A 26,775-nucleotide genomic window follows, 5' to 3' on the forward strand; every position below is an offset into this window, starting at 1 on the left:
TTTATCTAAATCCACATGCATTTCAGGGAAGGAGAATTTTGCTATTTGGCTAGAATGTAATTCTTTAATTCTCTTTTTTAAATGTATCAAAATAAATTTGAGACGAGTGGAATTTATTACTAATTTAGGCATACATAGAAAACTTGCCTCATTTCAGACAATAGGACATGTGAACTCAGCTTTAGCCACTGTCCCCAAAGCATAGGCTGACACAAGAACCAAACTCGTCAGGGTGGTGACCAGGCAACAGAACCCTATTAACCATGGCCTTTGGAAGTGGTCAAGACATGTCAAACTCAGGGAATCTGGTATTTTTCAGATTCCACAGAATTTGGAGCCTCTTTCTAAGCTGAAGAGGAATGCTACCTTTCTGTTCAGTGGACCTCTCTGTCAACTGCCCTTTAACCCACAAAGGGCTAGAACACACATGATTCCCAAGGTTGGTCCAAATATTGGGCATGGAATGAGACCCCAAGGCCCTTTGGGGCTGCCACATCCGTGGGTTGAAATCGATGAAAAAGCCCCCATAGGTCCAGGTTAGCCTGGCAGCAGGAGCCACAGGGTGATGTCTTATTTCGTGGAAACATTGCTGGCCTCCAGATTCCTGAGTGAACTCCAAAACGCAGAAATGCCAACATGACCCAGGCTGCTCTCCAAGCTCCACGCCTGTGTCCATCCACAGATCTCTCTAAGCAACCCACATGGGCATTTTGTCCTGAATAAGAACACTCACAAAATAAAAGCCCCAGAGATGCTGGGTTAGGAAAATGACAGTTTTCGGCAGATGGTCTCGGGACCATTGTCTGAAGGTTTTATGTTACTGCTGGAAATGGGCAACTATGTTCAAGCAGCTGCCCTTCTTTCAGGAGCTCCAAGCCCGTCCACTGGGCTGGCACATGGGACCTTTCTTCACCTTCTCAGGCCCACATCTAGGACACAGCTGCATCAGGAGGGTGAATCAACCCCGGTGCCAAGACAAAAAGGAAACACAGCCTGCCTCGTGCGCTGCCGCTTCATTCCATCCAGCCTACACGGTCTGTGCTGCTGGGCCTGGTAGGTTGCCAGTGGGACGTGTGATTTCTGGCACCAGGAGTCAGGAACCCATCTGATTTATTTAGATGTGGTGCCGCCATGGGGTGGGTCTCCTAAGGTTTCAGTGGCTTTTTCCGCTTTGGATCTTCCCTTCACTCCACTCCCTAGAGCCCTGCCAAGCCCGCCATGCTTCAGCCTGCTCCAGGCCAGCCCTAAGAATCTACTAATTAAAGGTTCTCCTTTGACATCTTTCATGCGGCAATTTAGGAAACTCCAAGGCAAGTCCTAATCTGAGGACTTTAGCCCAGGTGGTATCACCTGGTTTGAACATAGGCTTTTGACCCCAAAGCCTTTGGGGCACCAACCCATTCCAGAAGTTGTCAATCAAAAGGGAGAAGCAGGTTGGGCAAGTGTTCTAGGTCACCCCCAAAAGATCTACTCTTTGGTCTTCACATCTGCAGTCACTTTGGCCGTGGCTAAGTGGTTTTGTCTTCCCTTCATCCTCTGATTCCATACCCTGCTGTACCCACCCAGCAGCCCCACAAATTGTAGATGAGCTGCTCCTGGCCCTTAAAGTAAACAGAGCCATGGCACATGGCTCTTCCTGTGGTGACCTGCACCACCCTGGCAGTGGAGAGACATGAACAGAGCGCTCCTCAGCATCTCCTCCCAGACGGCCACTCTCAGTGATTCAGGGCATTGATGCCACTCCCTGGGGAAAATTAACTTCATGTCAGCCCCTAAGGTGATGGAAGAAGGCAGCCATTTTTCCCTTAAAGCACAGGAATGATGAAAGTAACGGCAGCTGTCATTTAATTGGGTAGTAATGTGGGAGCCATCTATTACAGGAAGAGCTTCTATGCCAGGGATGATTGACTGGAAGAGGCTGCCTGAAGAGCTACGCTGACAACTCTAGTGCTATAATTAGTTTCCCCAGCAAAGGATGCTATGATTGGTTAGCAATGTCTTCCATGGGTGTGAGGAAGGAAAGTGGGAACATGGGAGCTACATGTGTGCCATCTCTGTCTTTCATGTAACTTCCGAAAACCTCCTCCTTTCTAGATGACAGCATCTACCCCACAGATGGGGTGGGGAGGACAATGAAGACAGTATCTCAGATGTCCTTTCTAATCTTTCTGGGAGACGTTCCATCCTTTAGCACCTCCCGATCTCATGAGTTCATTCAGTCCAGCATCAAAGGACCCTTTGCTCTCCATGCTAGGAGCTGCTGACTTGTCCTTCACCCGAGTTTCAGCCTGAAGCCATCAATTCCTCTCTATGGCCCTGCGGACATCCTCGTTCCAAGCACCATTCCCAAGAAAGCTGGACCACTGACCCTTCCCTTGGTCCTCCTATCCCTCCTGACCTATATGTTTCATGCCACCTTGATAAGTTATCCCTTCCTGTCATCTACAGTCTTCGTTCCTTTCCCTCCCGTTGGCCCATTCATTCTAACTTCTCCACACACTAGAGGATGGAATTCTCTTCTGGCTATTTGTGGGAGGATATTTTTGTATATTTCACCTAAGTCAACACTTACTGAGAAATTTCAGTGCATATAGAACTTATATCAGATACCAAAAAAACACACTCTATCCCTACCTGTTGCTTCTCATTCCTGTGTGCACTTCCATGGTCTACATATTGTAGGTATTCATCATAACATTATATCAAAGCCATTCCCTTATCTTTGGTTTCGAAAGTTTCTGCTACCAAGCCGCAGACAGTGTAATCATCCCCTTCATACCAGCCTTCTCCCTGCCTGAGCCCTGAATGTCCCTTCCCAGCTCTGAGTCTTCTCATGTTTTTAGTCCCAAACGGTGGGTTCACACCCCCTCTCCCCTTGGAATCCACCCCATCTCGCACTTTTCCTCATTCTCTGTTGGTCTTTTTTTCTCTCTTTCCTTCTTCAGTCAGAAGGAAGTGAGGCACCACATGAATAAATGTCTTTCCCAAGGAAAATATATTTTTGGCTCTGATTAGCAAATCATTTTTCAGCTTGAATAACACAACTCTCCATCATTTTATTCCTGTCAATTTTTAAGCAATAGTTTAAGCAGTAGTAGGTTGTTTGGGGGCAGCCAGGAAAATGCGCTCTGGCCCAGGAGGCCCAGACTAAAGGAAATCAGACAGCAGGCCCAACGGCAGCAGCATAAACTCTCCATTTCCGTTGTTTTTTCTTTCCATTTGGTTTCCATGGGGCCCTGTGTTGGGGGCAGGGAGGACTTCCAAAAGTACTGATTTGTATTCTTTAGAAAAATAAGGAACCAAATTTCAGGATGGCAAAAAAAAAAAAAGGAGCATTAAGAAATGTGTAAGGGACCAGTACCTAAGAACTTCGGGTGCCTATCATTTCCAGAAACCCAACTCCAAGGCTAATTTGGAGGGTACCTCATTGACTGCCGTTTCTATCTAAGTGCTCTTTAATAGGTATCAAAATCCAGAAGAGGTTGTACCTTCAGGACTTGGAAATATTTTCCATCCAACTTGCAGCCCAGAATTGTAATGTCCTATTTTGGTGCTGAGACTGAGAAACTCCTCTCCTTTAGGGTTTTTTTGGGTTTTGGTTTTTGCTTTGTTTTGTTTGAAATTTTATACTACCCTGTGATATTTTATTTACTCTCCTTTAGGTTTTAAACAGTCCTGTGATTCAGCAAGCCAGCAGGCTTCTCTGAGTCATCCATATTTTCTGGAATTTAACACTGGGACCTATGACTGAAATTCACTAAAAGGAAACAACTGAGAACTAGAAGTGGGCATGGCAAATCAGAACTCCTGAGGGCCAAAGCTGATGAGCCTCTGAGTTTGACAGACTAAACAAAGTTGGGGAAAAGTATATCCATCTTCCCTTGCAAGCTCAGATCCCCCTGATTCTGGCACCAGCCTGAGACACCATCTTATGCCTCATCTTTGCAGAACCTCTTAGCTAATTGTCAAGAAATCATGGAGTTTTTCTTTGCTAGCCCTAAAATAGATGCCTTCAAGAGTATTTGTTCTTTTATAAAAGCTTCTTGGAGTTGAAATTCACCTCTAATGGTAACATGTAGTGGGGAGAAGATGGTGTTGGGTTTCTAAAATCACACCATACAGGGACCCACCCCATAGCATGATGGTGGAGAGAGGGAGAGCAGTGGGTGTGTGCCTCTCCTCTGCCATCGCGTCACAGTGCACTGTCCTAAAAGGAACAACGCTAAGCATCTAAAACATACATTCACTCATTCATTCATTCAAAAGATATTTGATTGAGTTCCCCCTGTGTGCCAGGTACTATCCAGGTGCTAGCAAGACTGCAGCAAACCAAACTGACAAAAACCCCTGCCCTCATGGTGCTTACAAATTCTAGACACACTAACAGAACATATTAACATATGAAGTAGGGGCTTCCCTGGTGGCGCAGTGGTTGAGAGTCCGCCTGCCGATGCAGGGGACGTGGGTTCGTGCCCCGGTCCGGGAGGATCCCACATGCCTCGGAGCGGCTGGGCCCGCGAGCCATGGCCGCTGGGCCTGCGCGTCCAGAGACTGTGCTCTGCAACGGGAGAGGCCACAGCAGTGAGAGGCCCGCGTACTGCAAAAAAAAAAACATATGAAGTGAACTTTGCAAACAGTGAACAAAACTCATGGTTCTGTTTTTTCTGTGATACTGTAAAAAAAGACTTAAAAGTTTTAGACAAGATAGGCACTAATAAGAGGACAATCTCGTGGGTAAATCTATTTCTACCAGATCATTTGGAGGCCCACCACCTGCTTCCTCTATCAGGCATACTTTTCCCTGGAAAAACTGGTCTAAAAGCGGGTCTACCTTCCTCGGAAAGCTGGGCAATTTTTTACCCCTTTATAACCATTTCTTTAAGTGAGCCCCAGTTTCCTCCTCTGTAAAATGAAATTATGACCAGGCATCACGAACAAGTTTAACTGGAATAATATGTAAGAAAGCACTTGGCACCATGCTTAGTGTCAGGTATGCAAAAAATTCGTTTCTGAGTCACCCAAAGGTCATTCCTATCAGGTGGCAGAACCACGCATATTAATCCAGTTGCCCTGTTCATCCACACTCCTCCGACCGCTCCTCCTGGGATCTCTTCCACTTCTCCACCTCGCAAGCGCCGCTTCATCTCCAGGACCCTTCACACACTCCCTGACAGAGCCGGCCCTCCCTCCCTCCCCGCCGCTCAGCGCTGGACAACACGCCTCCCTTACAGCAAGCAGCAGCTTCTTTGTAATTATTTGTTCACTTTTCTTTCTCCCTTACTAGATTTTGAACTCTTTAAGGGCAAGGATCATGCTGTAATCTTCTCGTTCAAGTTTATATCTCTGTCACATACCTAGCACGTGAATAAACAAAATGAATAAATACTTATCGAGAGAATAAATAAATTGATGATAATCTCATAGCGAAGTGAGCCCTCAGTCACTGCGCGCTCCATGGCTCCTGGTGTTTTTAGTGCACGATGTGTGCTTAGGGGCGAGAGCTCGCCAGACGAGAAAGAGCTGTTTTGCAAACCCTGAGAGGGAAAGGGAGGTGGAGGCATCTCTTCAGTAAATAAAAAGCTGCTGATTAGCTTAGTGGCTGGCCCCAAACTGGAGTGAGAACTGGTCTATTAGCACAGTCCAAAAGGGGCTGGATATGGGCTCTGAGCCAGCAGAACGGGAATGGACAAGAGTGGGACGGAGGTGGAGCCGGGGTCACGCACCGCAGCTGCCTGTGGGGTTCCTTCCACGTGCCCCTCCCTGTGGACCCAGCCTCACCCTCCACGTGGCAGCTGTGAAGCCCCAGTAGGCTTCCAGGCCTGGCTTTGCCTCTTGGCCTTCAGTCTATGGGCATCCTCACCACCTCACCTTGACCTCCCTGAGCAGACACTTAGGATACGAGCTGCTGGGATTACAGCCGCCACACTCATGTCCATTCACCTGAGGTCATCACCGTCAAAGAACACCAATGCCAGACTCTTCCTCCACTGTAGCAGGAGAAAAGCCAATCCCATGTTCCTGACCATAAGCCCATGGCACTGCAGGACCCCAAGTGCCTTTTAAATCACCAGAAATATCAAATACTTCCAGTGTAACTATCCCATAATGTGTACTTTACTAAATTTTAAGTCTTTGAAAGTTGGTGATTTGTGTATAATATGTCACGGCATTGGCCCCAAATTTCTTAGCACGACCTTCAAAATTCTCTGCAAAATGCTCCCAAACTACCCTCCTGGGCTTATCTCCTCTGTGCGCCCCCTGTCCCTTCTGCTCCCACTGCCTGGACCCCTCCACACCTTAGGGAAGGCCCCGTGGGGTTTTCAGCTGATTGTAAGTTCTTCCGGGACCTACCGCCATATCGGCACCATGGGTGCTGGGAAACCTTGCCCTGGCTTCTCCACCCAGCTGTCACCCTGGGCTGTCAGCTCTGAAAGAAAGCAGAGCCTGGGAGAGTAAAGGCCATGAACGCTTCTTCTTCGCTGTAGCTTTCTGAACAACCCTCCACCCCACCTCCACCCTTGCCGCCTCCGGTTGGTGGAAGCCCTCTCATCACCTCCTGTGTGGGAAGCAATCTGGGGGCCCCACAGGCGGGCGGATTTCAGTGTAGTCTTGGTGGAGCTCCCCTCTCCCCCAGCCCTAGTCCAGAGAGACTCATTCCTCTACCCTCTGTGGTTAAAACAAATCATAAAAATGATAAATCATAAAAATGACGCAATAAAAGGCATACATTGTCAGAGCTGGGCGTGGACTAGGGTGGGGAGAAGGTGTGGAATGAGGCCTTTGGCTCCTGGTGGGCTCCACTGGGCCAAAGCACTCTCTGGCTAATGTCTCTCGCGTATCAGGGCTCATCTTTCTGAACATCGCCCAGACCCCTTCCCAGGCCCACCCGACTCGAGAGTGTGCGGGGCAGATGTGGAGACAGAATTGAGATGTGCCCATTTGCTTCTGATTGGAAAAGGGTGGGGTGTCTTTGTGTGCCTCACCATTCAGACATTCTTCATGGTGCTATTTTTATCAACAGTCATCATTAAATTGGTGTCAGATGGGCTGGTCCACTTCCTTACACCGGGGCTTTTCCAGGCAAAAGATGTGGTATGTGGCCCACATGAACGCACCTCTGGAACCCTGGGTCTCAGAGCGGGTCCCTCTAGTCCTGGACTGTGTTCCTATGGCAACGAGAGCAAGGCTCCTCATCACTCCTGGTTCATTCCTGACCCGATTCATTTAACAGACATATGTTGAGCACCTTCTAAATGCCAGGCATTGAGCAAGACACTGCGGACTCACCAAAGATATTATCTCTACCTCCTACGAGACATGCATTTCATGAGAAAGGGCTGTCACGTGAAGTGGCAGTGTCTACTGGGCTGTGCATGTCACAGAAACACAGTGGAGGGAGGATTTGTTTAGTCTGGGCCTCACAGAAAGCTCCATGGAGGTGGTAGCACTCAGCCAGGGCTTCCAAGATAGAGTTAAGTGGATGAAAATACAGGAAAGGGAACCAAGGGCAGAGGCATAAAAAAATGACTCCATAGATTTATCCAAAATCCAGCTGTGAATGCAGCTGTCACCATGGGAGTCCCAGACCCACACCTGCCTGGAGCCTCACCCTGGGAGGCTGCGAGGAAGAGGGCTTCGGGGCAGGAATGCCATCTGCTCATTCCCAGGGCCCTGGCCGTTCTGACTCTGGTTTCAGAGTTTGGCCCCTGAGCAGGGCCCAGCCTCTGGGACAGTGGGGACAAGAGGCGCACAGAGGAGATAAGCCCAGGCTTGGCCTGTAGTGGCTAAAGGGACTCAGGAGGTTGAAGTTAGACGTGAGCCAGGAACCTGCACCACAGTCTGCTTGCGGATCTTGTGATTGAGAACTTAACTCTCAAGTTAGAACTGGGGCCTCTCACTAGACACAGGTAACAAGGATGAGTCACTCTATGGAGACTAAGGGCGGAATTTTCTAGATTCTCAATCTTTGAGTTGGGATTATACTTCTTTTAATTAAATGCCTGGAAATTCAGGGTGAAATTTCACAGAAAACCAAAATGGGGCATAACAGGAAAATGGGCAGAAATGTGGCCCTGAGTGATGGCAGAAAGTGGTTTTGCAGATGTCCCCGGACATCCGGGGCTTGGCGCTCTGGTTTTCATTTCCTCTGACCAGACATTCCAAACTCCACCCCCCACGAGTCACGTGGATGCCCAGGCTCAGGCCCACAGGGTGCGGCGGGTGTCGCTGAAAGGGCCTCCTGGGCGGCTGGCGGCGGCCAGCTGGAAGGGCCTGGGGTCACCTGTCTGGTGAGGAGCCTCTCTGCTGTGGGCCTCGTTGGCTTTGCAGTCTGACTAAAGCGACGGTGAAATTAATGGGATCCTGATGCTCTGACTGAGGCCATTTCCCCGTGTCTCCAAACAGGGATGAGAGAGGAAATGTCATTAGGACGCCAGGAGGCTTTTGAAATTTTCAAGAGGGACCATGCTGACAGCGTCACCATCGAAGACAACAAACAGATTCTGAAGCAGAGGTAAGGCTGGCACGGTGAGCAGCTGGTCCTCCGAAGCTTAGCTGGGCCAGCCTAGAGAAAATTGATTTCTGAAAAAAAGGCACAAGGTGTGGGCAGTTTCACGTGGAATGACATCCAGCCTGGTACACTTCTCTCCCATGCGTTAAGCCTCATCATCCCAGTACCGCTGGGTAAGCGACGTTAGAGCAGGGCTGTGACTGACAGCACTTTGTATACAATTCTCACATCTCACATGAATTCTCATCAGCCTGGGACTCTATTGCTATTTCACTGCTCCAAAGGCAAAGGAAAAAAGTGTCTACGGACTAAATGATACCTCTTAGAACTCTAGGCCCTCCGGCTGCTCAGGAAAGCCGTCCTGTACTTCTTGGTCAAAGGAAGTATTCACATGCACATCCTGTGACCCACACACCTCTGGTGTGTTCCCCAGGCCGGAAGCAGAGCAGGCTACACCATCTGCTGACATGTTGTCCAGCAAGCCTGTGTTCTGGACCCTTTAGAAAAAACTTAGAGGTACATCGTTTGTTTCAACTAATCCATGAATTCGACGCATGTCCTCAAACTGGACGTGTGGCTCTGGAGTTCAAAAACTAGAGTTCTAGACTGCGAACTCTCATATGTCACATATGACTGCATCTCAGCACACGGTACATTTTCAAAAACTATTTGTTGAATTAAAATGAGATCCAGGTTTGAGAGTCATATGTTTATAAATGTTTCAAGGAAGCATGAGAAGGGGATGAGCTCTCTCAGGAAAACATGTGGAAGTACAAGGGCCTGGAGAGTAGAACGACAGGGAAAGCTTTCAAGGAAAGGGGTGGGGGGTAGGGAGGAGGCCATGAGGGAGACTGAGAAGAGGGGAAGAGCCAGCAGGAAAGACCTGCCTGAGAGCCAAGAGGGGAGACGGCTCCCGGAAGCATGTTGTCGGGGGTGTCAGATGCTCCAAAGAAACAAGCAGGAGGCAGCAGGCAAGTGCGTGGGGGGCTGGCAGCTGGAAGAGCACGGGTTGGGCGCTGGGAGGGAAGGGGCAAGTGAGAAGGAATTGAGCAAAGGAGAGAGGGTGAGCAATGTGTTCAGAAAGCCCGTGAGAGGTGGGAGACATTTGTAAAAGAAAAAGGGGAGTGGCCTGAGGAGAAGGGAAGTTGGTTTCAGAAGGGGAGAGAGTTGGGCAAGATTGTAGGCCTCAGGCAGAAGCAAGCCAGTGGGGGGGGGGGGGGGGGAGCGAGAGAGAGAAAAACAAGGGAAACACTGACCCAGCAAGGCTCCAGGGAGCCGGGCAGTAGGGAGTGTCAGAGGGAGTGGAGCCTGGAAGGAAGCCTGAATAGAAAAACACAGCAAGATGGGCTGACGCTGATACGTTTAGAAGTGGGGGAAAAGAAAAAGGAAAGGCAGGGCTTCCCTGGTGGCGCAGTGGTTGGGAGTCCGCCTGCCAATGCAGGGGACACGGGTTCTTGCCCCGGTCTGGGAGGATCCCATATGCCGCGGAGCAGCTGGGCCCGTGAGCCATGGCTGCTGAGCCTGCGCGTCCGGAGCCTGTGCTCCGCAATGGGAGAGGCCACAACAGTGACAGGCCCACGTACCGCAAAAAAAAAAAAAAAGGAAAGGCAAGCAGCATTGAGGGCCCAGCCCAGCCTGTTGACCAGTGACATTTGCATTTGGGGGCATGGATCCCAGATCACTTTAGGAATTCAGTGAAGGCCAGAGCAGCTCTCCTAACCAAAGAGGTGTCTGCACCCGCTGTGACCCAGCAGTTCCCCTCCTGGGTTTACAGCCATCATGCCTCAGTATCTATAGGGATTGGTTTCAGGACTCCCATAGTTACCAAAATTGGCTCAGGCTCAAGTCCCTTATATAAAATGGGTAGTACAGTCGGGCCTCCAAATCCACAGGGTCCGCCCACGGACCCAGAGGGCCGACTGTATCTCCCGAGAGGTTCTCATGGACTCAGGAGGGGACATACATGAGGATGTTCACAGCAGCTCTGTTTGTGGCCGAGGAGCACTGGAGACCTTGTGGGCATCATCCCTGGGGAAGTCGAGAGAGAGAATGCTGGGGAGCTCTCTGTGCAGGCTGCATGTTGGGGAGTCGGATGTGGCAGGTGGGAGATGGATTAATGCACACGTACCAACAAGGACAGCACTAAGAACACACGATTTATGTAAATTATAAACAGATGCACGCAAAGCAAACAAAAACAGCTGAACAAAAAATATACTTTCGGGCTTCCCTGGTGGCGCAGTGGTTGAGAGTCCGCTTGCCGATGCAGGGGACATGGGTTCGTGCCCCGGTCCGGGAGGATCCCACGTGCTGCGGAGCGGGCTCGCTGAGCCTGTGCGTCCGGAGCCTGTGCTCTGCAATGGGAGAAGCCACAACAGTGAGAGGCCCGCGTACTGCAAAAAAAAAAAAAAATATATATATATATATATATATATATATATACTTTCATCTACTTTGACCGTAAGAATGGCTGCCTCTGCAGGGAGCAGAATGGGAGCCCAACATGGGATATGAGTGACAGATGAGTAAACCAAGGGGTGGGGAGAAGATAAAGTGAATCTAGGGAAAGCTGAAGACTCTGTCCCCAGAGGAATGGAATATGCACATCCACACTTTAGCCTGTGAATCCAGGGGTTTCACAGACTTTCCAATGCTTCTCCCTGGTGCAGGCCATGTATTTTCAGCAGAGTCAGTTGGATGTGTTGAAGCAGGACACCTTGTTCGTCTGGAGACAAGCATATAAAGCTGGATGACAGCTGCCTCGTCCAGTGACTTCCGAGGAGCTTTCAGCTGTGTCCGCACCTCAGGCTTCATAGCTTATACGGGCGCCTCGTAACCCTTGCTTCACAGTAAAATGACCCATGGAGCTTGTAAAAGCTACCAGAGCCTAGGCCTGACTCCCCAGATAGTCTCACTGAATTAGGTAGAGCCTGAGCATCCATTTGTTTCAGGATTCCAACCTGCCACCAGGTTTGAAAACCACTGGCCAGACAGAGACCTTGTCCAGAGACCTTGAGACCCAGAACCTCTGCAGGAAGGCCTCAAAACTCCACAGGTTAAACCAGTTACCAGGCGACTCCTCTGCACATTCAGGTTGAAGAACCACTGGCTTAGGAAGAACATAATACTTTGTCTTCCTTGTTCTAGATTGGCATGGCTCCAGGATCGGGCTTGTACCCTTGAGTTTAGGTCTTTTCCCAGCGGGGGGTGGGTTGAGGGGATGGCAGAGATGAGGATGTTGTGGGCTTCCAATACAGAGCTCGCTTAACTCTAGTAGAATAGTAGAGTTCTGACAGCCCACGGGACAGATGTGCTTTTGGGTTCAAATACATCTAAATCGCACAGGATGGGCTGGTAATAATGGTGGTCCCATCTTCCTTGTGGCCACGAAGTAAAGGAATTAATGAAATTCACACAAAGCTCTCCTCTGAGAAGAGGTTTTCCCAGCAGTAAATCAGTCTTTTCAAATCAAATGAAAAGTCAGGAGGCCAGCCCACATTTTTAAAATGTCTACATCTGTTCAATGTTACCAATTATTAAAGGAATATTTGGTACTGGGGAGAGTAAGCCATGACCTACTCTTTTCTCAGGATTGGAAACTTTTTTGCATTCACGGAGAGTATTCAATTATCAGATATTACATGCTCATAACTGCGATGGCAGAGGACAAAGAGAAATGTTTTTATATGAAAACAAATAACTACAACCAGTGCTCCCATAGCAGACATCAAAATAAAGCATGACTTCCATGCCTCCCTTTAGGAAACGGTCTGCAGTAACCCTGATCCCTTCCACAGATTTGCTCCCATTCCCTCTAGTGACCAGGAGCACCACGTGGGCCATCTGTGGGAGGACTGACCGGTCCTGGGGATACAGACATGTGCCAGAGGGGTGTTCCTCAGGGCGGCGTGAAATTGCTGTTCCCTAACCCTACTTCTAGCAGACTTCCTCTTAGAAAGTCTTACCTTTCTGGTAACCCTACGCCACCAAGCCCCACAGGCCTGGGCTCCCACTTTATTCCCCGCTTCTCACGTCAAATAACTCTGCCATCTGATGGCTCAGGTGTTGAGCCATCCTGTTGGAAAAGTCCACGGAAGAGGGGCTTAGGACCCCACACACGAACCTTGGTGCAGCTCAGCCTTGTTAGCCAATGGCGAGTAGCTTCTAAGCTCAAATATAGAGACTATTGGTGGCCCAGATCCCTTTGAATTCCCTCAGCTCCCTCAGAGTGCAAGGCTGATGCAGAGATGCAGGAGGGGACCATCAATGGCTCAGACATCAGTGTTACTTAGTAGGAGCGATTTCTTCCCCTTCTTGCCGGCACCCTTTGCTACCCCACAGGGAACTTCTAGTGCATCTCAGCTCTGCCCCCAGTCTGGGGAAAGTTGTGCTGCCTGCCTGTGACAACAGAAACAAGATGTTGCACATTAATGGGATATTTACCCTTTGGTGAACTAGAGCACGTGAGCCAATTCTTAAGCCGGATTTTTCAATAGAAGACAATTCAAGTAGAAGTGCAGTTGAAAATCACCACATTTTTCAGGCATGACTCATCCTCATAGTATATAATAAGATGAAGAGAGGTTGGAAACCCCATGCTTGGCAAATTCCAGTGCCCAGGCACCACACAGCTAACTTTCTTTTGTGGCAGATCTTTCATGCAAACTGAATCCCCTGTCACTGAGTCCCATTAAGTAACAAAAGAATAAATAAATGGGGAGATTAGCCGCAATTGGAAACGAAGGCATTGATAATGTGAACTAAACCAAGAAAAGCACCCCTTCACTCAGTTGGATCCTTCAGATAGAGAATAGATCAGCAATCTAACGCCAACGGGAAAACTGGACCGAGAGTGGCGAGAAATCTCGTGGCACCATCTGGAAATAACGTCCATGACAAATAGGAGTTCCCTGGTTCCTGTTAGACTCCAGTTTTAACCTTTATTATTTTGCCATTTGTTTTTTGTATTTACACCTTGTCTCCTGAACAAGAATTATGGACTCTGAGAGCAGAGATTAGATTAGAATCTTCTAAGCCTCCCACAGTTTTTTAAAACAGTGCTGGCCACAAAAATGGTACTCAAAAACACTGCTTTTTGGCTTGAGAATGACAATTTGAAATTGACTTTGAGAAACCTTAGCAGCCAAGAAAACTGCGTGAGAACTGCTTCCTAGGAGTAGGGGAATGTAGCAGCGGCTTCCTGAGAGTCAGGGAAGGAACCGCTCAATGGGAGACAAGAGGGCAGCCATCTTGATGGGGAAATGGGATGAAAGTTTCTATTTTGGTATTTTTAAAAAGTGTAAAGGAAATGAAAGGTGGATCTTCATCACAATATAACAGAGGCAGCCAAAGTACCATGTCAGGGACAAGTCAACAGAGGAAAGAAAGGGCATAGATACAGACTATACAGACAAATGGTCTTTCTCTCTGATGGGGAAGAAAATTGCATGTTTGTTCACTCTGTGAATAATCAACATATTAAGTTAATCACCCCAGACCAGAAGACAGGAAAGACTGAAAGGTAGGAAATAGCCCAAAGGCAGGCAGCATGAATGCAGGGAGCTGAGCAAGGAGCCGTTGAAGTGGTCTGGGGGAGAGTGACAGCTCCTTCCCAAGGCAGGTGGAGTAGGGTGAAGCTCAGTGGGACGTCAGGATGGGTACTGAGGACGTAGAATGGGCGAGACTCCAGGGCTGAGTGAAGGATCTAATGGAGAGCAGGGCAGACGATGGTGTGCAGGTTACTGGCATGAGCACCTGGATGAGTGGGTGCTGTGCAGCGAGAGGAGAAAGGATGGGAGGAAGGCACGGAGGTCTTCAGGGAAGGGCATCAGTTCTGCTCTACGTCCTGTGGGTTTTAATTATCTGCAGGGCATCAAATGGGCAATTGGATAGTGGGTCAGGAAATAAAGCAGGGCCAAGATGGAGATCTGGGAGGTGTCCCTAGAGGAGGCACTGCCTAGAGTGGAATGAATGGAATGCCCAGAGAGAAGAGGTAGCTTGAGGAGAGGGTCTAAGACTAAACCCTGACCATCACCAACATCTAAGGAACAGGCTGCAGAAGAAAAGCCTGAACAGGAGACTGAGAAGCAGCAGCCAGGGAGAGAGGGCAGAAAACGGAGGTGGTGTAACGTGGAAGCCAACGGGAGAGCATTGTTTCTACTCTGTGGACAGAGCCTGGCGCACAGTGGGTGCTGTTGGGTGGGTGAGGGCTGGATGTCACAGGGAGCCAGGCTTGCGAAGGAGCAGCCAGAGCGCTGCGTTCCTTCTCCCTTCCAAACCCAGGCCTCGCCCCAAGGTGGAACTTTCTCTGCGCGCGCAGGTGGGCAGAGCAGTCTGCCGGGCCCCACTCTGGAACTGCCCCCCGCACCATATGCTCCTCAGATGGAGCTACGCAGAGATTCCCCGATAGGAATGTTTGGGCCCCGGGAGTAGGAGACCCTCAGGGGCTCACAGGTGGTACTGGTTGAGTCTCAGCGGCTCCCCGGCACCAGCCTCCTCCCAGCAGCCTCAGATATTGTCCAGGAGGGCGGCACCCCTGGAGAAAGTCAGCACAGGTTCAACCACCTGGACCACATCCCTAATGGGAATGTGCCCCTTTTAGAAGCTCAGGAGTCAGGAGGCTCCTGCTTGGGAAGATCAGAACGCGGGCTGGGGCGGGAGGAAGGGGAGGGGGCGGGGCTGGGGGAGACTTGGGCTGGGAGGTGTGGAGGTGCAGGGTGCGCAGGAGAAACAGGGCAGAAGTGCGGGGGGGGGCACCTTCTTTCTCATCTCTCCCACCATCCCTTACTCCCCTTCTTCCCCCTCAGGGCTTAGGCAAGGGTTTGTCTTACAACCGGAGATCAGGAAAACATGTGGGTGGGTTGGTCCGGAGCAGTGACAACTGCAGCCTGAAGGGAAAATGGTCTGGCGGAGACAGGGCGGCCCTCAGCCCGCACCTCTTCAGTGGGAAAGCCCTTTTGAGTTCGCGCTGGGCTGCAGAGGAGAGCATGGAACAGCTCCTGGCTCCCGGTGGTGTCCTGTGGGGCGGCTCTTCGGAGACGGTCGACCGCAGCACTAAGCAGCTCCTCGCCGTGGCCCCTAAGGCACACGTGGGCACCGGCCAGGCTGGGGGGGCTCCCTTCCAGGCCTGTCGGAGCTTCTCTGAGCCGGGCTGCTGCGGAGATGGCCCATTCTGCCTGCAGGATCCTCCCTCCTCCAGCTCTCCTCTGGTTGCCTCCAGCATTGACATGAATGTCAGAAGCTTTGCAGTCCTGCTCTTGTGTTTTCCTCATTCCCAAGAATCTAAAGCTTCCAGAACTCTCTGGAACAGGCAGTAAGGGGGGCCACTCATTGAACAATTGAGGACTATCAAACCCCATGAAATCCTAGGTATTGACGGATGCAGCGACCACCAAACAATTAGAGCCCCGCACTTGGCAGAACTTCAAGTATGAAGATAGTCCTCATCTGAGTGGCCCGGACCAGACCTCAGAGTCTGTCTGCCCAGGGGACAGAGGCCAGAATGGGCCCACAGAGCCCAGCACAGTGATCTACACATGATATGAATATTTGCTGAGCTGAATTCAGTCTTCATGGCATCAAATGGGATTGCATTTCTCTCCGGAAGGTGACAGGCACTAGCTGAGGAAGGGACATATGTCATCTGTGATGAGCCTGAACACCCTTAATAAGGAGGCAGAGGTGGAGTCCCAAGAAACCGAACACTAAGAGAAAATTTAGTCCCCTTCCCTAGCAACATCTGTCTGCAATCTCAGGCCCAGCAGACACATTCAGAAAATAGCAGTGACATCATTCACGCCTCTTTTCCACTGAGCCTGGAGGCTGCGGGGCACTCTGGCCTTTGCTTATGTTGTTCCCCTGCCTGGAATGCCCTCTTCTCCCCACTTCCTCTAACAAACTCCTGCTTGACTAAAGCATTTATGGATGAAACAATGTGACATCTGAGATTTACTGAGATCCAGAAAGATTTGGGGATGGGGCATTGACATTTCATAAGGGCCCGCTGTGTGTAGGGGCCTGGATGGTATGGTTTTTACAAAGGCCATTTCCTACACTTCTCCAGCACGGTTGGGCTCTCAGGGGGCATCTCAGGAATACCTGTTAGAAAATAGGAGTCATTCACTAAACTCAACACAGCATCTGGTGGACTAGTGGGCAGCAATCTAAGAGAGTGGAGAAGTTTCTGATAACATAGGGAAGGACCAATAATGCTGAGTAAAAACAAAACACCCAAAGCACAAAAATCATATATTGGTATGATCTTAACTCTGTAAAAACTGGCCAGAAAGAAGACTGGATGGATCTCAAAATGAGCTTATTTCTGGGTAGGGGATAATTAGGGATTTTTTTCTTCTTGTTTTTATATGTCCACAATGTGATTTAACATCATATATAACAGGAGTAAGCAAATTCTTTCTGGAAAAAGCCAGATAGTAAATATTTTCAGCTCTGCAGGCCCTACAGTCTCTGTCCCAGCCCCTCGACCCTGCCTTTGCAGTGTGAGAGCAGCCTGAGACAATAGACAAACGAATCGGTATGGCTGTGTCCCATACTACTTGATTTACAGAAACTGGTGTTGGGATGCATCCGCACCATGACCAGCCATAGTTTGCTGGTCAGAAAACAAAAAGGATAAGAAAAAAAAAAATGTTCTTTAAGGATTCTTTGACTCTAAGATCTTGGCACTGTGATTAATAGAGCACAGTACAGAAGGCTTACAGCCGTGCTTTACTCTGGTTCCCTCGTATCATAAAATACTAGAAATCAAAAGTAGATTTGATGAATCTACATAAATCAGAGACTAGGAGCATGGAGTTCTATGCTGGAGAGAGGAGTAAAAAGGCACGATACCAGTAATTAATACAAATTTTATCTCTACTTTTAAGCCTAATATATTTCATTCATTTAAATTTTCTTTTATGTCTTTTGATAAAGCTTTATACTATTTTAGAGACCTCTCGGAAAGCTCTTATTTTTAAAACATAATTTAGGATGAACAGAAAAGGTTAAGCTCTCATTTCTTTTTTTTTTTTTCCTCCAGATTTTCCGAAGCAAAGGCCCTGGGAGAAAGTATAAATGAAGCAAGAGTTAAAATTGGTAAGCAGATGATATTCTGTGAGCCTCTTTCACAGGCCATTTTCCTGGTGAAAATCAGGTCATGATGTGCTTCCAAATAGCTGTGAGGATGAGTTTCAGGAGGTCCGTGCCAAGGAAGCCGCTTTCAGAGCACCTCTCCTTGGAAGTTTGTCATCTCTCCTACCATCCATCAGGAGAAGCACTTTCTTTCGTCTAGAACTTGAATTTTTCGTCCTCATACAGCCTTGAGCTCTAGCATCCGAACGAGAAAGTTTTGCTTTTCCTGGTGTTTTCCAGCAGTAGCCCAACTGGTCATAACTGTACAATTATAGCGACATTTCTCATTTTCGAGTGCCATGGAACGCTTTTATACCTCCCAGAGCTTATACTTATTGTTTTTGGCCCAGGTGCACAATTTTCAGCGCCATTTCAGTAAGCCGCCTGGAGGATGAGAGGAAAGGATGAGTCACTGTGCCTTCCCAGGGCACAGGCTGCCCAGCAGGGCTCCCTCACTTTAGTGAGCATCCCTGGACCCGTGAGGTTAAAGCAACAGGCTAACTCGAAAATAGTATGCCTCAGATCTTTGTCAAAGTGAGAGGAAAATGTTTCTCTCACACCAGGCTAGAAGACACACGGTGACCCATCTCCCAGGCTGGGGCAGCTTCACGAAGCTGCAGCTTCCCTGTGGCTTCGTCTCTGTGCTAGGGACAGCAGGAGTTACCTGGTCACAGCTGACTCCCTGTGTCCCCCTTGTCCTCACCTTTCTCCTCTCATAAGTGAGGACAGGACGGAAGCCACTATGAATGTCCCTTTTGGCTTTTCCTACAGAATATGGAAGCTCACAATAGCCTCAGGTCACTTCAGTTAGGGAAACAGGGAGCCCCACGTTCTCTTCTGTGGCCTGAGTGGAAAGAGTTGAGGCCGCCAAGCCCTGAGCCATGCCCAGTACCAGGCCAAGAATCTCCAGAGTCTCTGAGATTCTTGACTTAAGGTCCAGGATCTTGGATGCAGGAAAAATGCATCTTTATTTTCACTAACCTCTAACTTCAGTTTAGCACCCCCTCCAATGATGAATGTCGGCAGCAGACCACAGTAGAAGTAGCAGCACCTGTCACAGCGGAAATCACAGACATTTTCATTTCACAGCACAGTTAGCAGACATCATAAAATATCTTTTATACTCATCAGTACTTCAAAATTACAGGAGTTATTAGACTCACCAGTAGATCTTGTTATTTAATGCATTTATATGAAAGCACATAGATATTTCTATATCACAAAAATTTTTTAAATTTTGATAACTACTTCAGTGTAATTGGTCTCTCTTAAAATCCTATGTAAAACTCCTTTCTTGGCGTGAATTCTCAAAACTCCTAATACTGCATGAAAAAAAAATTGGAGGTCAGGAGCACTTTTCTAGAGATAATATCCATAGTTTATCTGATTCTCAAAGGGGTCAGTGACCCAAACCAATAGTGAGGGAAGGGGAAGCAGGCTTAAGTGGATCCAGAGCCGGCTTGTCAGAATTGTCTGACTGGAAGCTCCTAACGGTCTGTTTGCATCCCTGGGGAGACAAGAGGGAAGGACCTTTTATAAACCGTTTCTGCCCAGAAAGTGATAATAAAGTTTTGCTCTTGAAAAAGATCTAACTCTCGAAACCAAAATGAAACTGTTCCAACACTAATGAACTATGCTGACTATGGAAGGCACCAGTGGCCTACACTAATACACTTAGTGTTTCTCTCTGAATACAATGACTTGTTGTCACAACTAATTCTAAGTTCACCATAACTGTGGTGCGAAAACATACACTGATGAATCCAGTTTGCCACATTCTTGGGATTAGGCAAATCGGTGGCTGCCCTACAAGCTGCCCAAGAGGCAGGGGCCCGGGGTCTGAGGGATGTAATTGATCTTCCAGAGAGGGTGTCTGTAATTTACACACAAAGAATCCAGGTATACTAGAAGAAGCCCTGGGCAAGTAGACCTTTCTGTTTTCTAGATAATAATAAGTAGGGCTCCTACCAGTGTTAAAATTCAAACATTTATTGCTAACGAGAAAGTGGCTGCTAGTTCAGTGGTGCTAATAAAACCAGTGTTACTCTTACTTCATTCTATGCAAATAGTAGACTAAGACCCATCTCCTGGCCAAGCATCTTTCAAATGTGCTCTTTACCCAAGGAGGGCCCAGGTCAGTGGATCGCTGAGACTCAGCCCCATTACTCAACAAGCCCCTCATGGTGCTTGACCACAGGGAGTAGCCCCTCCACCACTGCATCTCAGACACAAGGTTAAGATTAAGGAAGTACAAGGTGGAACTTGTACACATATTTAAAATTTCCAAGGCAACTTTGAAGGAAACTGGTTTCAAGAGATTTATGACATTACTGAGTGCATTTTTCTTAGGGAGAAATTAAATCAAGTGGAATTTTCATTCCCCTCCAAGTCCTTTAATTAATCTAAGAGTCAGGAGGTGGGAGCGTGGCACAGATGTACCATGACTTGCGTGGGATGATGACTCAGCGCCCCTCCCAAACTGAGCCACATCCTGCCTCTGGACCTCGGGGCAGGAGTGAGATGCTGGGGGGTGCACATGTAATTGGCCTGCCGAGAGGAAATGGAAGCTGTGTTTGTGATCTACACATCAGCCAGCCCACATGCTTAGAGTTCAGGTTGCCACTGTCTCTTCTCAGGCAATTTGCTTTTTCTCTGACATCGTGATCTAGAGCTGCGACTTGAATTTCATTCTTAAAAATCCCTAAAGGCTATTAATTCAGGAGTGACCACATAATATCTAATTTTTACATGGCATAATCAGTCAACCAAAACTTCCATATTATTTCCTTTTCTTATAACAAGCCAACCCAAACTAGGTAGATTAAACTCTTGCCACAAACTCCTTTCTTGTCCTTCTCTGTACGCCATTTACATCAGTCCTGATGTTGAAACAAGTTGAAATCAGAAATAGAAGAAATAACCAACTTAGGGTCTCCTCAAAAGAGAACGGTGTCTTTGTTTCAGAAAGGAGAGCCATTTTCATTGCATTTGCCTGTCCCATACACAATAGCATTTAGGCTGCTTTCCATCACATGGGGCTGTGTTTTGAACATATGCATGTATACCCACCTCCATTCATCATATCTCTAAAGATGCCATTAAAGCCCAAACTGTAGGGAAAGAAACAGACAGCTTCCAAAGCAGCGGCATAAACCAGGCCATTTTTCACTTATTAAAATCCTGGCGTTGGTTTTCATCAGTGAGCTACCACTGGCAGCATTGTCTTTGGCAACAAAGGACAATGAATGGCTGTTCTTTGGCTTGAGGCCTACCCTCGACCAGTCCAGGAACCAGCTGCTGTGGAGGCAGGTGAAAGAGTCTGACTGACACGTCTTGGACCTCTTCGCCCTCCACAGACCCCTCCAGGCCTAAAGGAAAATGCCCATCACAGGTTGTTGCACAGGAGGGTTTTCACCGGGGAGCCAATCAGTGATCACTTCAGAAATCACAGGTAATGTAATAGGAGTAGCTGTCAGAGAGCAGGAAACGCTAGAAAAGGGAACAGAACATTCTGGAAGTTTTCTTTCTCCTACTCCACATTCAAAGAAGGACCTTCAACCCACCATTTGAACAGTACACTTTTTAAAAATGTATCTCCTGAACATTTGGGATTTGGGAAAATCATTACTCAGATCTGGGTCTCCATCAGCAGAATACATAGGATTATTTTCTGTTGTGCATTTTCTGTACTTTCATCTTCCTCTGAGGTTTACTTCTAGACCTACCTCGTGCATATTGGCTTCTACTATCTCACCCTGGCGTAAAGGAAAGACTATATCCAGATCGTCTTGCTAGGCCCTGAAGACCTCTATCAAGTCTATCCTTTTGTTATCATTTGTCACCAACTCTGAATAACCATCACACCCACAGCAGCTTCACTGAGCACTGACTCTGGGCCGTGTCAAGAACTTGACAAGCGCATTATCTAACTTAATCCTCATAATCCTATAGGTAATGAGAAGAGTCATTACCTATAAAGTGGATATTACCATATGTCATAGAGTCTGAAATAAACAATTTTTACAGTCTTAACACCTCTGAAGTCAGGAAAACATTTGACCATTCACTTGGCCATTTTTTCGTTTTAAAAACCTCTGTAATGAGACAGGGTCTTACAATTGATATAGTCTAGATTCTATGAAATATAGTATTATCATTATTTTGCAGATTTTTTAAAAACGGAGTTTCAGGGAGGTGGCCTACTTAGTGGCCACGCTGGAGTCAAAGTCCATTTCTGTCCAACTCCAAAACTTTTACATACAGTATACTATCCCCATAAATTCAGATTTATCTGACTCTGAAGTTTTTTTCGTAGTTTAACATTTCACTAAGCTGTTACTCAGTTCTCCTGAATCTCTGCCCTTTATCTGTTGTGCCCAACAAAAGGCTCACACTAGACCCTAGCTCGTGCACACATAGCCCAAGAAGATGAAAAGGGTCTTTGTAACATGATTCATGATAGGTCACCTTTTGCCCAGTGGGGCTCAGTTGCAGGCGTGGGTGGGGTCGGACACCCAGCCTACCCTTGCTCTCCATCCCATGTGCACTGGCCCACAGTTGTATCTGCCCTAGGAAGAGGCGCCTTTTTCCAATTTGCAGAAAGGTGCACTGCGGGCTTGCAGCATCCCTGGTAGGCTTCAGTGTCCCACATTTCAACTATCATTTTCAGTGGTTTGGAAAATAGAATAGAGGGGTTGTATTTTCAGGCTCTATACAATTCCAGCTCAGTGGGTTTACCGATGCTTCAGAAAACATGAGAGAATTCAAAGCATAAACTTAGATGAGGTTAGTAAGAATGGGTGTAATGAAGTGCTTATGCTTAAGTACCAAAACCAGCACCAATAAATTGGACTAGAGAAAGCCTGATTAAGGGCAGGCATAGAAATCATCAAGGACCACAAAATAAAAATATGTCACCATAAAGTGAAAAAATACTACGTTCTCAAAAGTAAGAAATGCAAAAGTCAAGAGGTCACCCTTTCGCTCTGCCCAGCATTTCCAGGTGCGCTGTGTTTTCTCGGGAGCTCTGCCTCTCTACAGGAAGAGAGATGGTTCAGAGAAAAGCAGCTAAAGTCGTGATGAAAAAGTTATGAGGTAGATTTTTTTGGCTTTATTAAGTAATCCACCAAGTTTATTTTAAATAATAAGCTCTACTTGCCTGTTAGAGTATTTAGTTCGATTTTTCTAATTACTCTTATCAAACAAATTTAATTAATCTGTGTTCAGCTTGTATTGGCCAGGATGTTTGGCTGTAAGTATGAAAGGAAATTTATTGTCTCATGTAACCAGGAAATCCAAGGAATACAGTTGGCTTCACATGCAACCTCATCCCCGTCCTCCCATCTCTCAGTGCTACTCGACTAGGTTCTCTGATAGCCTCTCCCCATTTAGTGGGAAGGTGCTTCTGAAAGCTCTAGGCTTACATGGTCTATAGAATTCATAATCCCAGTAAACAGGGTCTTTTCCAACAGTGTTAGCAAAAGTCCCTGGAGGGAGGGATGACTGGCCTGGCTGAGGTCATACACCCATCTCTGAAGCAGTCCCTGCATTCAGGGGAATGAAACACTCTGACTGACTGATCCTAGATCCTGTGCCCACTCCTCGGGGCTTAGCCCATCTGCTCCACACAAGCTGAACACGATTTTTAGGGAATTAAAGAGGTATCTTTCCCCAAAGGAAGAAATGTTGGGCCGACAACAATCGTATTCACTGCAAACCTTTCAGATATTGATCTGTGGCTTGAAACAAGATGCATCTGTAAAGGAATGAATAGTAGTTCCTGTGAGAGACTACAACGTTTAGAGTAATTTATCCTGGAAAAAAGAAAGCTGTGAATGAGGAATTTAAAAACTGGCTTAAGTACTGGTGCCTCTGCTATAATGGAATAAATGCAAAATTGCATGATAAAAAAACTAGCAGGGATTGTAGAAGAATTAAGACTGGGAAGACCTCTCAAAACCCATGCAATTTTATAACGAGTACTCTAAGAAAACCAATTGCAATGCTAATAAAAATAATGATATAAATTTAAAAGACATGTTAAATTCCTAATGCATAAGGAAGCACTATGTAAAACAGCCATTTTTTTTCCAAAATGAGGCTCTCATGGTAGAAGAGCATACAGGAAGGGCTGCAGAAGAGCATACAGGAAGAGCATACAGGAAGGGCTGCAGAAGAGCATACAGGAAGAGCATACAGGAAGGGCTGCAGAAGAGCATACAGGAAGAGCATACAGGAAGGGCTGCAGAAGAGCATACAGGAAGAGCATACAGGAAGGGCTGCAGAAGAGCATACAGGAAGAGCATACAGGAAGAGCATACAGGAAGAGCATACAGGAAGGGCTGAGGGCTGAGTTATGGAGGCGCGAACAACACATACAAGGGTGGGAAGGGCCCCTCAACAAGGAAGAAGCGCTTCCTTCTAAGAAGGATCACTGACCACAATGGACTCGGAGGAAGAGTGTGGGGAGAGGGGTGTGTTCAGTCCTGAGCTCCCTCCGCCCGACTGCTGGGCTCAGCTCTGCTAGTTTTGTGTTTAACGACCTTTTCTCGGTGATGCAAAACTTGAATTTACTAGGAAAAAAATCCTATGTCAACAAATGAGTCTGCTGTATGATACTGACCTCAGCTCCCTCTAACCAACTGCATACGAGTGATTCCTGTTAAAGAAACCTAGTTGCATGAGGACAGACTGTGTATTACTTGATGTTATACAGAGGGACCAGTCAATTGTAGTTCATCTTTAAGGAGACTCAAAAAGGAAGAAAAAATTTTCAGTTGTATTGAAACTATAGCTGATCATGTGAAAAAGACATCTTTGTCAGAAAAGGTAATTAAATGGATATAGATTCTAGGAATCATTAAAAGCAGGATAGATTGGCACCTTTCTGAGATGACTCAGTGTATATAGAGATGAAAAGAGCAAAGCAGATTTCTTAAAGTCCTTTCTGTAACAATTCAGAATGTTGAGATTCCAAGACGTGCAGTTATTGGAGTGACAGCCCATAACCAGTACGACTGATGTCTTCATAGAATTGATTGAATGTTTGCTGTCATACTTTGGAGATCAAACAACAACAACAAAAAAAATGATTTGAGCAAGCTGGAGGGTTGTGGAGTATATTAACTGACAAGAGGTAACGCTAATAATTGTCATATATAAAGAAGGAAGCAGTGATTTGGTCGGAATGCCAGGAAAAAAAGAAAAAAAAGATGGATGGCTGCCTCCCAAGAGTCCTGACAGGGTGGTCTTACCTTAGTGAATGAAACAACGTCCAGGATCTGGCCTTGCTGGGTGGACTCAGGAAGGCTGTCCAATGCCAATCAAACTCACTATAAACCAGAGAGGCAATCTATTAATTTTCCATGGAGGATGTTCTTTTATAGACAGGAACTCTTAAACTGCCTCCATCCAGGGCCCCTTCTCCCAGGGGAAAAAGTAGATTCCTTATTGGAAGGTTAGTAAATAAGCAGCCCCAAGCACAAAGGGAGTCAAAAAAAGGAGAAGAGTTTTGACAGATAGGTTCCCACAGTCACGGTGAAGCCACACCAGGCATCCACCGCCCGCGGGAGCGAATATCCCCACAACAATACAGGCAGCCTCCAGCCCGACCACCCCTCTTCTGTGCACAATACCCTTTTCTCCAGAAAAGACAGAAACCACTTGTTAGGTCTCTACTTACTAAACTATAATTATATCCCGGCTCCTGCCTCTCAAGGGTGAACCCCAAGTCACATTGCTTCAGGTCATAGGAATAATCAGTTTTACTTTGGCCCCCTTGATTTTCAGACATAGAAACCCAGTTGAGCTAGCTCAGGCCTAGGATGCCTGCATGGTGATGACTCTCCCTGAGATACAGCCATGAGATCTGAGAGCCCTCCAAGCTGCAACGGGAGCCAGAGCCAGGACCCGGGGTGGGGTTAAGGGGGTCATCGGGAACCAGCATGGCTCCAGAGGCCAGCACACTCCCCGTGCCTCCCTTGGGGCCTCTTGCTACCTCTGTGCACGTCTGCTCTCGCAACGTGCTGGCCCTGCTGACCCTGGGTCCTGCTCGCTCGTGGCTTTGGTCTGCTCTGGCCCCAGCTGTACCTGAAAGCATCCTTTAACTCTGTTTCCAAGGTAACAAGCTAATTATTTGCTTGTTTCTTAGCTCAAAGTTATGAGAAAGAGAACTTGACTGGCCCGATTTATCTTTTCTAGGCCTTCAGGACAGCTGCTGATGGCGAGCTTAAGAATGTGCTGTCTTTGAGTCAGAAATGTACCTCTGGTCCAGGCAGATGTGGCCAGGGAGGAAGAGAGGTCTTGTGTTTCAGAAAGTGTCCACCTAGGCAAAAGAGGGTGTGACAGGGGAGGTTTCTGTTTTATAAACAGGATGGATAGAGCAGACACAACGATTGACATCTTGTATTCTCTGGGTTCTATCTCACGGGTGTGAAGACTTTTGCCAGTTCAACTCTTATAAGGCGACATCAATTCCTTTACTTCTAGGTTCTCCAGGAAGCATCTTGCCCTTGTCCCTTTGTTTTACCAACAGGAATAGTGACTAGTCTTTGTAAAGTGCATTATAATATATAGGGATTTTATTTATTTTTATCTCATCAAATTCGTTGATCTTTTCTTTTACAACTTCCTCCAGTGCTTTTGTACTCAGAAAGGGTCATTGTAACAGCAATAATAATGGATCGTTCATTGCCTGGTATTTGTTTAATGCTTTCCTAAATTTTCTTATAGTTTTTTTTGTTGTTCTATTTTTCACACTCAACTCATTTGGGATTTATTGTGGAATGCAGTATAAGCTGAGGCTCTAAGTTGAATCTTTTTCAAACAACCAATTTTCCCAACACCTATCTCATTCAATGAAATGCCTTAAAATAACATTTCTTCTCATAGGAGAGTCATTTCAGATTTTCAGAAGGCAGCTGAGGCATCCTAATCTCATCACAGCAGTAGTATACATTCTTGACATGATCATTTTCATACAAGTATTTCAAAAATAAGTTTCCCAGCAGATACTATTATCTAGAGATCAGAATAACCCTGCAGAAAAGTGCCAACTTTTATGTAAACCAGGAAGCTCACAGATGGGGAACAGTAGGCGTGTATCTGTACATGGGTGGTCCCCGCAGGCTCTGTCG

At 47.2% G+C, this 26,775-nt stretch overlaps 1 protein-coding gene across 1 annotated transcript in view; it reads left to right on the top strand.

Moving 5' to 3' along the window:
- KIF6 (kinesin family member 6) overlaps positions 1-26,775 on the top strand; it is a 387,265-nt gene that overhangs the window by 297,057 nt on the left and 63,433 nt on the right. Inside the window, exons 14-15 of the mRNA XM_073810765.1 lie at positions 8,404-8,512; positions 17,550-17,605. Coding sequence (XP_073666866.1) covers positions 8,404-8,512; positions 17,550-17,605 — 165 coding nt within the window. The remainder of the gene's footprint in view (positions 1-8,403; positions 8,513-17,549; positions 17,606-26,775) is intronic.

This window comes from Tursiops truncatus, chromosome 10, assembly GCF_011762595.2.
Source record: "Tursiops truncatus isolate mTurTru1 chromosome 10, mTurTru1.mat.Y, whole genome shotgun sequence".
Taxonomy (NCBI): Eukaryota; Metazoa; Chordata; class Mammalia; order Artiodactyla; family Delphinidae; genus Tursiops; species Tursiops truncatus.